Below are 13,897 nucleotides of genomic sequence, written 5' to 3'. Positions count from 1 at the left end.
CACCAAGTCTTCTTGGTGCCATCCATTCTTTCAATAGACTTTTCAAACTCTTTTACAATCTGGTGTAAGTTTACATTTCCAGCTATCATCCCAATCTGCCACTGAAGTACTTCCTGTATACCACCTTGCCCCTGCAAATCCTCTTTCCTCCAAGCGCCCTTTCATTCAACACAGTTCAAAAGTCACTCTCTGAGACTCTCTCTAACTCATCCCAGAGGTGCTAAGTGAAATCATTAAAATGACATCTTTACCAATGCATACCAGCTAAATGTCATTCCTTCTTATCATGTCACACCATAATTATTTGTGTACATGACTGTCACTCTCACATTGCTGAGGCCAGCAATGGTAATTTATTCATCCCAGTTTCCACAGGGTGAAACCCAGTGCCTGGGACAGTGTGGGTGCTAGATAAGTATTTGCATGAAATGGGTATGTGTTGTAAATTGTGATGACTTACAAACTATTAAGCCTATGTACCCCTATACAAATTGTCCCCAGAAAGCCTTCCTTTTTGTCTCATTTATTGCTCAAAGTCATTTTGGCTGCTTAAATTCTTCTTTTCAAAGTGTTTTTAACCTCTGTCAAAGGCAGGAGTGAACAGGCTTGGGGAGAAAGCCTGCACGCATTTGATATGTGAGGCAAAGAGTTGAACTTTTAGTGTGCAAACACTGTGACATCTATTTGGTCTTCATAGAGATCTTTTTAACACCTACTTTTGCGGGCGGCAGGTGGTGGTGGTGGTGGTGGTGGTCTCAGGTGTGTCCCAGGTGGATGACATTTCTAGATAAGTGAGCTAAGAAAATTCCTAACCAAAAAGTAAACTGCTTCTATTTGAGGAGAGGCACAGCTTAAAGGCAGACGGCTTCATTCTCAGCATTCTATAGTCAACTGTTCAAGATTATTCTGCTCAGAGGCTGATCTGCATCATTACTGCTGATTTTAAAAACAGCCTGTGTTCCCACAGAAGATGTTTAGAACATAAGCATGGTTCTCACATAGTCTTATAAGACAGCTGTAGATCAGACCTCACCCAAATTACTCCATTTACTCACAGACTGAAGAAGAGTTCCCTGTGCAAATAATTACTCACTCTGGAGATACGTGTATCACCCTACTGGATAGCATAATAATATAAAAATACTATCTGCCTTATTCACACCCATTCTGTCATGAGTGGACAATATATAAGAGTTTCCCAGAGGTACATGACATGTGATAACATCACTTTTAGGGCTAATAGTATTTTAACATTTTCTCAGTTTTAATTTCTAATACAGTAAATATTGACATATACAGCCCAAATAAACCCCTTGAAGGTCCTCAATAATTTTTTATTTTAATTTGGCCCTGAGATCAAAGAGTCTGAAGACTGCTAAGATGGACTGTTTTCTATAGCAAAGGCTGCAAAGACACCCACAAATCATAATTAATTCCAGTATTTTCACTTTTATTGAGAGCCTTATGGAAGGCTTTCGTGTTGTCATTCTTCCCTAAGATTGATACTTATTCAAGCTTCAATTTTTTTGTTTTCCTTTCTGCCCTACTGATTTCAAAGGGAAGCTCCATGTCTTCACAGTGTCAGGGTTATAACTCCGGATTTCTATCTTGGTTATGATTTTAAAAACAAAGTATTAAAAACTACAATAATTATAAGTAAATATATGAAATAGTGAAAAATGGTTAAATGCCCACAGGTACCATCCTGACTATACAGGGAACCACAATGTGTTTGTTTTAAAATGAATATAGACAGAGCACTTAAAAAACATCACTGTACATCAGGAACTTAAAGTACTTTCATTTCTTTTGTAATGTCTTTGAAGTAAAGGCAGGGAAAGATGAAAAAAAATCAGGTTTCTTTCTTAACGTCACTAGTTAAATAAGCATTACTTTTAATGGAGCCCTTAGAGGAAGTGGCAAACAAAATATCAAAGCCAGTGAATTTATATACTACTCTCATTTTATCTAGGTTACAGATTACTTATATCACTTTTGCACCAAGTCCCTGTAGTTTTAAATGCAAATCCATGAAACTCGATGAACATTCTTTAATCCCACTTAGTTCCTAAACTTCTGAAAGAGAATGGCCCTTACTTTTTGTCTTTCTTCTGTCATTACGTTTGGTATGCAGAAGGTATTTAAAAGTATCTGTATATTTGATTGATCTGACTTGCTAGTTTCTTGTCCTATTTAAGCCATATTGTATAAATACTTCCTTCATTTTGCTGCTTATTTAAGTGTGGCTAAATACAGGAAAGGCAACCCATGGAAAGGTGAGAGTAATCTCACATGGAGGGCATGCATACTCCGTAACAAACATACATGCTACCTGACTTTTCTATCTGACTGGCCACAGATAGCTTTGAAAGAGCTAAGAAAAAAGGGGGGATCTTAAGGGTAACCATTTCACTAGAACAGATTAAATAAATGTTAAATTATTTCCCTCCCAAACAAAATCAGTACAAATGATTTTTTAATACCATGCTAAAATGTCAACTCAGTACAATTTAGAATCTGAGGGAAGACAACATGCTGAACAAAAACCAAAAACCACAATAAATCAGAGTTAATAGGGTATTAAAATACATCCTCAGAGATCTAAATGAAGATTTTATGAAATGAAGAATATTTATTATGAAATAGGAACAAGTTAAGCCTAACAATGAGAAAAATACATTAATTCATGAAACTAAAAACTTAAAAGATGGGACACTACTGGAGTGCAGAACTGAAATAAAACTAGAATATGGAAGCCACATACAGAAGTTCTAACGTATGTCTAAAAAGTTATCCATGGGGCAATAAAAGACAGGTTAAAGAGGAAGAAATAACAACTGAGGATTTCCAAAAACAGAATAAAGTATTAAGTTCTTAAAGTGAGTGACCAGGATACATTTGATCAGTAGCATTCAGAGAGATTTGAATACCACAATTAACAAGCCTGATCTAATAGTGATATAGAGAAGTTTGCACTCAAGAGAGACTATATAGAGAAACCTAGAGTCTCTTCAAACACAAATGGTTTATTTATATACATTAGCCATAAATGGAATTTCAATACATTCCCCCACAACAGATACCATACAAGGCCACATTCATTGATTACAACCCACTTATATTAGAAACCAACAGTGAAATAAGATCTCAAATCCTTATAACTAGAAACTGAAATCCTTACATCTAGGATTGCTTATAAATAATTCATGGATTGAAGATGTAACCAAAATAGACATTGCAAAGTACTTAAGACTAAATGATGATGAAGACTAAATGATGATAAAGGCACTGCATTTTAAAACCTGGTGAAATGGAGCCAAACTGTACTTAAAAAAAAAAAAAAAAAAAAAGCCTGTGTAAACTCTACATATTACAAAGGTTAAAAATAAATCAAGCATTCAGCTCAAGCCAGAAAAAGCACCAGATAAATCAACAAAAAGTACAAGGAATTAAAAGCAAATAGTAATGAAAATGGGGGCTGGAAGGAGATAGTAAAATTTAAGCAATAAATAGTCTAATAAGAGATACAGTTTTGGAAATATGATGAAGGAAAAATTCTACCATTTATCTGTAGCTACATTAAAAACATTCAAGAGTTGGCCAGGCACGGTGACTCACATCTATAATCCCAGCACTTTGGGAGGCCAAGACGGACAGATTACCGGGTCAGGAGTTTGAGACCAGCCTGGCCAACATGGTGAAACCCCATCTCTACTAAAAGTACAAAAATTAGCTGGACATGGGCCGGGCGCGGTGGCTCAAGCCTGTAATCCCAGCACTTTGGGAGGCCGAGACGGGCGGATCACGAGGTCAGGAGATCGAGACCATCCTGGCTAACCCGGTGAAACCCTGTCTCTACTAAAAAAATACAAAAAAACTAGCCGGGCGAGATGGCAGGCGCCTGTAGTCCCAGCTACTCAGGAGGCTGAGGCGGGAGAATGGCGTGAACCCGAGAGGCGGAGCTTGCAGTGAGCTGAGATCCGGCCACTGCACTCCTGCCCGGGGGACAGAGCTAGACTCCGTCTCAAAAAAAAAAAAAATTAGCTGGACATGGTGGCAGGCACCAGTAATCCTAGCTACTCGGGAGACTGAGGCAGGAGAATAGTTTGGACCTGGGGAGGCAGAGGTTGCAGTGAACCAAGATCGCGCCATTGCACTCCGCCTGGGCGACAGGGCGATACTTCGTCACACACACACAAAAAAATTTGAAAGTTGTTAATTTGCTTAGGTGCAATAGTATGTTTTCTTTAAGTGCTTATCTTTTAGAGTTTGATACTAAATTATGACTAAAACACCTGAGATTTGCTTCAAAATATATTGGGGAAGAAACAGAAATGAAATGAGAATGGCCATGAGCTGTTGATCATTATAACTAAATGATGACTACATGAAGGTTACTGTACTATTATGCTTTGGTGTCTGTTTAACATTTTCTATAATAAAAAGCTAAAAATAATACATATTTTAAAAGAAAATAAGCATTTAAGATTTTATAACTCTATACTAATAAATGTTTAAGCCTAGAAATAAGCATAGTAAAATAACACTTAGTGAACACATGGTATGTGGTGTGTGCCAGTCTCTGTTCTGAGCCATTTACATGTATCAGTTCAATTTTAAACTCTAGTCTCACTATGCGATCTTGGCCAGTAACTTCACCTAAATGTACCTTATTTATTCAACCTCAAATGGAGGTAATACTGGTACCCATACCATAGGGTTACTGTGAGGACTAAGTCGGTACATGTAAATACCTATAAGAGAACATGGCACATAAAGCACAACACATGTTAGTGATCACTAAGAACTGAATAAGAGAATGAGTTTTCCACTTGTTAGGGCCCATAAGTCCTGACCAAGGCTACATATGAATAGTAACATACAGAAGATTTAATGCAACGTTGATTTAAACAAAAAAGGCTTAGCACCAGAATGGAAATGTATAGGCCAAGCTTACTTATTTGAACTCCGATGCAAAAATGCCAATAAAAAGTGTCTAATAAAACCTAGTATATTAAAAGAATTAATTACACATCATGAAAAACTTATCCTAGTAATGCAGAGCTGGTGTTAAGCTTTTGATATATTACCAAAAGTTTATCAGTAAATTCAGGACATTTTTAGAGACATTTAAAAAAAAAAATCAATAGATACTGAAAAGCGTACAATAAAACAACACCCATTCATGACCCCCCTCCTCCAAAAAAAACCACTTAGAGTAAAAGTAGAAAGCATCCTCTTTACCTTTATAATTGTTATTTACCAGATGCATATTAGCAAACATTTTAGTATTAAAAACTTAGAAGCTTGAACATTTAAGATACATGATACTTGCTTTCAGTGCTAGTATGTAAGCCTATGTAGGTGCTAGCCAACACAGTAAAAGCAGAAGATAGAAGAAGCATAAAAGTTGAACAGAGGGAATATTCGCATTATTGGCAGATAAAGATGTCAACTACCTAAAGAATCCACAAACTATTAAAACTTAAGCCGGGTTCTTCTGTTTGACCGAATACAATTTCACCATGTGAAAATCAGTAACTTTCCCATGTATGAAGTGAAACTAAACAGAAAATGTTGTCACAAAAGGAGGCCATTAATAGGAGTAACAAACTCTAAAGTACCCAAAAATTTACCAAAAATGAAATTGGCAAAGACTATAAAGAAAACTATAAAACCTAGTTAAAAGCTATAAAAGGCCTGAATAAATGAAGACATCATGTTCATGAAGAGAAAAACTCAAGATTGAAAAGATGGTAATTTCCTCAGATCCATCTATATATTCAGTGCAACCTAATCAAAATCCCAACAAAAATGTTTGTGTTCCTTAACAATCTGGTTTCAAAATTACTATGAAACAGGATGGAGTCGGGTGGAAGGTTAGAGTTATTTGGACATAAGTGTACCAGTAAAAAATGAAAATTATATGTTTGAATCGCTAAAAACAGTATGAAGTAAATGTAGAGACAGCCAAGACTATTACAGAAACTTGCTTTATCAGATATCAAGACTTATTAAGGAACTGGGATACACATGGGGAGGTACAAAAAATAGACAAACAGAATAAAAGGTCAAAATAGAGTTCAGAAATAGGCTTGCATATAGAAGAATGTAGTACATGCTAAAAAGGAAGCTGATGTCAATGAGAAAAGATCACAACGTAAAATAAGAAATGCTGGGACAACTGGTTATCCAATGGAAAAATAACTATAATCAGACCCCTTCCTTACATCAAAGCAAGAATAAGACTCAGATGAATTAGACAATTAAATGTAAAAAAGTAAAATTAGAACATGTAGGAAGGTATCTTTAAAAAAAAGGTTAGAGAAAGCATTCTCAAACAAGATTCCAATAAAAGACAAAAATAAAAGATTTATCAACTTGATTAACATCTAAACTATACTTCCATATAACAAAATGACCACAAACAATGTTAAGAGAAATAGATTGGGGGGAAAAAAAAAACCTCACAACTACTACAGACACTGTAAAAATAACTCCTATATAAATCAATTTGAAAGAGGCAAACTTACTAGAAAAGTATTAATTAGGCAATTTCAGAAGAGAAAAGATAGATGGTCAATATTCATAAAAAGACATTCAGCCTCCCTGGTAATCAAGGAAATATAAATTAAAAACCTAGTAAGATACAGTCTTCCACTCATCAGATTGGCAAAAGTGTTTCAAGTTTCAAACGATAAGGAGAAGCAAGTATTCTCATGCTGGGAATAGTATGAACAGGTAACAACCACTTGGGAAAGAAATACAGTAGTATCTTTAAAACTAAAAATGGGCATACCTGGGACCCAGCCCTTCTACTCAGTACCTATGCTAAAGTGCACAAATTCAAACAAGCTAAATGTCCATCTAGAAGGTAAACTTGGTATGCATGTAGCAGACGAAATAATGATGAAATAATGAGTTGAACTGAAATGTAGTGATATACCTAAATCTGGAAGGCTGTATCTACATGTGTAATAATTTTTACCTCTGGAGAGGTTACCTCTAAAGTTGGGGGGTGGTGGCTAAGGGGGACTTTGGTCTTATTTGTATTAAAGATGTAAAACATGTAATATTTTAATGTTATGTAACAATTTAGAAATGACATTTAAGTTTTTCAAAAAACAATGGGCACAGGGCATCTGAACTCCAGTCTCATCTCTGTCACCAGCCAGCAACAGCATCTTGAACAATTCATTTAATCCATCTGTTTTCTCATCACTAATGTGGAAACTATGTTCCATCACAGATTCCTGTGAAAAGTGGAGTTACCAACCTGGCCTAATGGAAATTTACTACCTTTCTAAGACTTTTTTGTGAAGCAAAGAGAACCATATTTATCTTTCCAAGGATTTCATAGAAAGTGCTCTCATTAGGAAAGTTCCACTTCAGTGCCAAAAATAATTACTTCATATGAAATTAATTTTAGAAATTGTCTGTTTGGAGCCATATATTTCCATTTTTTAATTTTTCATATTCTGTAAGTTCAATTTAACTATTTGGAATGGTTTAAAAAAAATTCAGAGCCCTTCATCACTGGCTGCTTGTCCAATAACCTCTAGTTAAGAGGTTCTCTTTACTGTTTTTTCTATTGTACCACCCAACTCATCACCAATACCAAATCATCTTTAGCTCTCCCAAGTCTACTTTTGAACCTCTCATTTCCTATTAGATATCAAGCTAAACGTCTAATGAACCAATTTGGGATATTCCACTTCATAAACAAATCTCACCTTTATGCTAGCTTCCAAATCCCTCCCCCATCCAGCATTTCATTCATTCGTGTCTTTAGAATAAACGTCAAAACAGTCTACTTAGTTTCTATGAAAATACATGACAGTAATTTCGTTTAAATATATTTGGTCCCTTTATACATCTGAAATCATATCTTTTTTTTTCTCCCCCAGGTATGGAGCAGTTTCAGCAGGAATGTTATGTGCCCTTACCACCCTGTCCCAGCAACTAGAGAATGAAAACGCTGTGGATGTTTTCCAGGTTGCAAAAATGATCAATCTTATGAGGCCTGGAGTATTCACAGACATTGTAAGTAGGTGTGCCTATGTGTAAAACCTGTACTACATCAGTTGAAACTCAGACTCACAGTTTAGAGCAGCTGTTCTCAACTGGGGGTGATTTTCCCCCACCCAGGGGACATTTGGCCATGTCTGGAGATTTTTTTGCTTGTCACAACTGCAAATGGATGGCATCTAGAGGATACAGGCCAGAGATGCTGCTAAGCAAACCACAGAGCACAAGACAGCCCTCAACACCATAGAATTATCTGGCTCAAAATGTCAGTAGTGCTCAGGTTGAGAAGCCCCGCTTTAGAGGATAGTATTCTCTGGTTATCTTAATGAACTATCAACATTGAGAATTGGTTCCAAGCTAACAGAGATCAAAAGAACATGAAGAAGGTATAGGTATTGACTATAATGGATTCTCAAATGATTTTTTTTAAAGTTTCTTAGATAACATTTATGATAGTTCTGTTTCTCTAGTATGTTTTTCACAATTACCATTTTAATCGGTATTTCTAGCTTACATGAAATGACTAAGCTGTTCTTTGGCTCAAACTGTCTTCCTCTTGTTTTTCAGGAACAATACCAGTTCGTCTATAAAGCAATGCTCAGCTTGGTCAGCACTAAAGAAAATGGAAATGGTCCCATGACAGTGGACAAAAATGGTGCTGTTCTCATTGCAGATGAATCAGACCCTGCCGAGAGCATGGAGTCCCTAGTGTGACTGGAATCCTGAAAGGGCACTTAATTTGTAAACTTCTGAAGACTGAGAACTTTTTTGAGGCCTTTTTTGCCAGACTCTAGGTTATACAATAACCCAGTTACTTTTTTACACTGATAAAAGTTTTGATATTTATTTTTTGCCATTTTATGTCTTACTGGTATCCTACTGAGCATTTGCACCTGTGTTCATTTCACACATGGAAACGCAATGTTACCTAGTTTGCACTATATGATCAGTGTTACTGCCTATAATCTTACACAACAGCAAACCCTGATGTGACATTCCATCACAACGTACATGCTACTTTTTTTAGTTCGATACAGTGAAGGTCTTTGTTACGACAGTGAATATTGCTTTTATTATTATTATTATTGCTAAAGCAGTTGCATTCTACTAGCAGGCAATGCTGTACTTTTCTTCAGTCCTCCTCTCCTTTTTTTTAGGCACTGTTCAATACTGTATGCCTTCTGTATTTTAATGGAGTGGATAGCATTGTTTTCTTTTACAGACTAGCAGGCTATTGGGAGCTAAAAAGGTCTGTTAATGTCATGGCCTTGAAACAGTTCCATTTATGCCAGTTAAGAGATCCCTTAAGAAGTTAGAAGGCTTAAGAACTGCTTCATGTGACCATCCCTTATTAGTTACAAAGTTATATTCACAGTTTTTTTAAAATGTGTCAAAATAAAGGATAACTCTGTATTACAGCTTTCACAGTAGCTATGTGGACAATGTGTGTTATTTCCATTTTGACTCTCTGAAATAGCTACATCCTAAAATCAGGGCTATCTTTAACAATAGCAAGAGGGCAATATTATATACAACTCAGTTCAGAGACCCTTTAGTTACTCTCCATTAATGCTTCTCAGTTTATAATACCATACCTCACAGTAGATAGAAGAATGAAAACTACTGCAGGTGTGTAATTTTGAAACTAGCCCTCTAAAAATTCCCTATTACTCATACAGCAATCTAATAAAAACTACCTACATAGTTACTATTCTTTTCTTCTTTGCCAAATGTTTTATAATAAATCTTTTAATTATATACATTCTTCTAAAGATTAAATTGGAAATACTTTATTAGCAAAAGTCTTGGGACTATCTAAACTCCCACACATAGATAAATCTGATTTGGAGAGAGAATTAAAATATTTAATTAAAGATGATACCCACATTTTCAAGTTTTTAAAAGAGGGAGATGGCTTTGTATGCTTTTGTATAGTTTAGTGTCAAGAACAGATACACATCAGTAAAAGACACCAATAATCATTAGAGCTCAAGAAAGTTATTTAGTGCAGCCTCTGGAGCCATATTCACCCTGCAGTGCATAATGGGAAAATTTGGAGCATTAATAAGAAATTTCAGTAGCGTTCGTTAGAAAAATAAGCTACTTACTGAGATCTGTTTCTTCTATTGCATGTTTGCTTTTGAGGGACAGCTTCTGTCAAAAGTGAAATCATCACCAGAACTGGGCCTGTTAAGAAGAATAGGGTTTTGTTTACTTTTTATGTCAATTAACTTCAACAAAAAGGCCACGCTGGCTGCTGTCATGCCATCTGGGTAGGCATTAAACATTAATGATGATCAGCACTGAGGTTCTATTTATCTTGAGTTGGCTTTCATAAAGTTTGTCAGAATGGTGCTGGAGGACCAGAATTGCTAAGGAGAAAGAAGCTATGGGCCAAGTTAAAGAATTTGCATGCAAAGGCTAGGTCAATGGAGTTTTTGTAAACTACATAACTTACCAGGGTTTATCTCATCTTCTCAATACACAGATTCAACAACATGGAATACTCTGCTTTTCAAGAAGTGTATAAGGTAGTCTTGAGATAAGATGTTCAAGAGAGCATGCTAAGTTGCATGTGCTATAGATGACAGACACCTTTACAGCCCCTCCGTTCCCACCAGAGGTGACACAGGAAGCTCTGTAAAGTTCAAGTAAACCTTGAACACAGGAACAGTACAACTGCCAGATGCTGAGGAGAATCAGGAAAGCAATGAGCTAGACTTTTTTTTAATTAAGTGGGTTATTTTAGTTGCATAGAGTATTGATATGTGTTAACTCTTTTTAGTAGATGGCAAAGTGGGCTTGATGTTCAAAAATAATGTTCAAGTTAGGGTACGTGGTCCCTTTCTCAGTGATTTTTTTCTTAATAAAAGTAAACATTGGTTCAAAGACAAATAGCAAGTATTCCCCCCTGTGCTATTTATAGAGGGCTCAATTCATGGAAAGGCAGACCCTCCAATGCAATTCTGTGGCTATCTCTTACAGTGGTTTCAGAATCACAATAAAACAGCTAGTAAATAGGATAGAAACAACAAAAGAGTTTAGAAGTTCCCTGTGAGCAATCTGTGTGTCTCCAGCAAGCTTGAACCAAAGTCTCCATATCCTGACCCACTGAATTATAAGCAGTTCCTACTTGCCCATCTTGCCAAAGTGGTCCACGCACACTTCGATGAGGACAGTTATATTTAGCAGGTCCTCATCCCTGCAAGAGACAGGGATGTCCTTGCAGACATCCCTGCAAGATCCTCACTATTATTATTCATGTGTTATTGGCAAAAACATAGCTTGCATCTTTCCAGAGGCAGAGTTTCAAAGACAGGGTTTTCTTTGAGACATAAGCACATTGCTTACATACACAACAAGGTTATTAACACTTGCACTCAGGGGAAAGGAAATAGCTATTGCAAATTAATGTGTGCTACTTTATAAAATAAGCTGTTTGTGTATATGAATTTAGCTCTAGGTAAGCAAAATGCACACATCATATAAAAATAAATTGCAACGATCAGACCAAATGGCTGTGCTGGACATCAAAAAAAAGACATGTTGCCATCAGGAGAACTCTTTCTTACATGCGATAGCCAAGATATCTTCTTTATTATGAAAAAAGTTAATTTCTGAATTTCAAAAAGAATAAGATTAGCTAATTGGTCATCCTAATTTTTATGCCTTTAGAGTTTTTAGTCTATTCAAGTAGAAGAGTCCAGCGAGGCCAAAGAAGGGTTATGGTGTTCAAGTTCTGGTTGCTGGAGTTTTTAGCCCAGAGTGACATATTGAAATCAGTAAATAGTTATTTTATAATGACACAGCACAACTGCCTTGTTATGAATTTTTCTTAAATGCATATATACTGTATTTAAAATTAAAATATAGATACCAATTTACCAAAGATACATATTACTAATTCTAAGCAAAAATTTAAAAAAACCCAACTCATCATAATTTAAGAATTAAAATGTAGTTTTGTCTTAAGAATTTAGCGGTTATACTGGAAATGCATTTTCAACTCCTATGTTCTAAAGTTTATGTTCAAATGGTGCCAGTGAATTTTTATATGAAGGGAAAATGCCTGCTTTTTTTTTTTTTTAACAGATGTAATTTCACTTAATCCTTTGCGCTTTCCCTTAGTTGCCATTTAACACACAATCCTGGCTTTACTTATCTCTTGAAAGAAGGCATGCTACAAATAGGAAGGAATTGTAATAATGATATTTGGCCTCTACTTTGTCTTAGCTGTTAAACTCTTTTTAGTATTTTTGTTAAATATTTGCAAAGGGAAGCATTTTCTACAGAGGATAATTAATTTCAAGAAAAATATCTTGAGTTTTAAGAAATAAACATCTCCAGAAAAGGAGACAGTCAATTTTATAAAATGTCGCAACTCTCCAACATTTGGGGTAGTGACTCCTTTTTTGTTAGGACATTTGAAACTAGCAAGCAGCCATTGTTTCTAAAGAATTCTGCCTTCATGTTGACTCATGTTTCTTTCACTTCATTTTGAAATAGCTAAAAATCATTAAAACTGTAAATATTTTGTTGCTTGGGTAAGCATCTTCTGGGAACTTTGTATCTATGGTATATAATCATAGAATTTTATATTTTCATATAAAGCTAATTTTTTTCTAGTTTCACCTCCGTCATAGTTTTTTTTTTTTTTCCTTTTTGTGGTGGATATGTGAATTCAACTTTCTGTGTATTGAAGTAGCAAAAACCATCTTTACATTCCAAAAGAATCCAACATGTGTTATTTCTTTGAGGCAGTGATTGTGAAAGTTGGGTTTTCTTTTTAATTCCATTGACCATTTGTGCAATAGGAATTAGACATAATTAGTCACTGAATACATTCGTCACATTGACCCATTTGGAAAAAGTGGTTTTTTTTTGTTTTTTTTGTTGTTTTTTTTTAATATTTGTTCAGGGGGAGGGATTTTGTAACCTGAAAATTTTCCCTTTTTCTTCTGTTTAAACTATATCAAATCATTCTATTATAGTGTTATTTAATATGTAAATTGTATTGCTATACATAAAATAAAGTATGGTTTTTGATGTATTCAGTAGTGTTGAGCATTTCTATGAAAATGTCTCTATCCAATAAAATCAGGTTACTAGTCTCCCTTAACAGATCACATTAATACCCACCAACCCTCTGGTCTAAGTTTTCATGGTAGTAAAATGAACATTGGTAGTCATCTTTACACAGGCAGCAAACCAAAAAGAATGGTCTTTGCTGGGTTGATTTATCAATGTTCTTTCTCCTTTAAAGAGTAAACAATGACATTTTTACCTGCTTATCTAAGGAATCAAACTTTATTCGGTTTATGACTCTGCTGCTAAGTTGTGAACAGAATTACTGTTTTCTCTAGTGTATCAACTAGATTTGTAACAGCTCTCTTAATACTTGCTATGTAGGATGAAGGACATATCCTGGTAAGACTTCTGAAAAATCTGTATGTGTAGGATCAGTACAATTGCTTCTACTTAACAAGGACTTTTGACATTTCCAAACAGGTATACAAGTCCCAAACTTAGCAGCTTTGGCCTACCATTCTGTCTTAACTTTTAGTGGCTCCACATTGGGTGCTCAACTCTTCCTACCCAAGGCCCCAGTTTTTCTTCCCATAGAGATAAGAGCTGATACTTCACTCTTGCTAAGTCATAAGGAATTTAAGAAACTGTGTGTGAAGAGTATGGGGAAGAATGACTCTAGCACAAAAGAATGAAATCTCTTAGGATATAATCCTAGTCTTCCTCAAATTATACCCATGGGGAAACTACTACCCTATATCATAGGATACACCAGAGGTCCACAAATTGATGGCTTGTAGATTGCATTCAGTACACAGATACATTGTATTTGACTCATAATTTT

General features: G+C 35.5%; 1 protein-coding gene across 2 annotated transcripts in view; it reads left to right on the top strand.

The window, feature by feature from the left end:
* The window catches only part of PTPRG (protein tyrosine phosphatase receptor type G), a 747,279-nt gene extending 734,201 nt beyond the window's left edge, over positions 1-13,078 (top strand). For both annotated transcript variants that reach the window (XM_073009981.1, XM_073009980.1), the window contains 2 exons: positions 7,908-8,043; positions 8,596-13,078. In XM_073009981.1, the coding sequence (XP_072866082.1) occupies positions 7,908-8,043; positions 8,596-8,742 (283 nt within the window). In that variant the 3' untranslated portion in view covers positions 8,743-13,078. The remainder of the gene's footprint in view (positions 1-7,907; positions 8,044-8,595) is intronic.
* The last annotated feature ends 819 nt before the right edge of the window (positions 13,079-13,897 follow it).

Source organism: Chlorocebus sabaeus, chromosome 22, assembly GCF_047675955.1.
Source record: "Chlorocebus sabaeus isolate Y175 chromosome 22, mChlSab1.0.hap1, whole genome shotgun sequence".
Taxonomy (NCBI): Eukaryota; Metazoa; Chordata; class Mammalia; order Primates; family Cercopithecidae; genus Chlorocebus; species Chlorocebus sabaeus.
The sequence above is the reverse complement of the archived record's forward strand: the minus strand, read 5'-3'. Positions and strand labels throughout refer to the sequence as shown.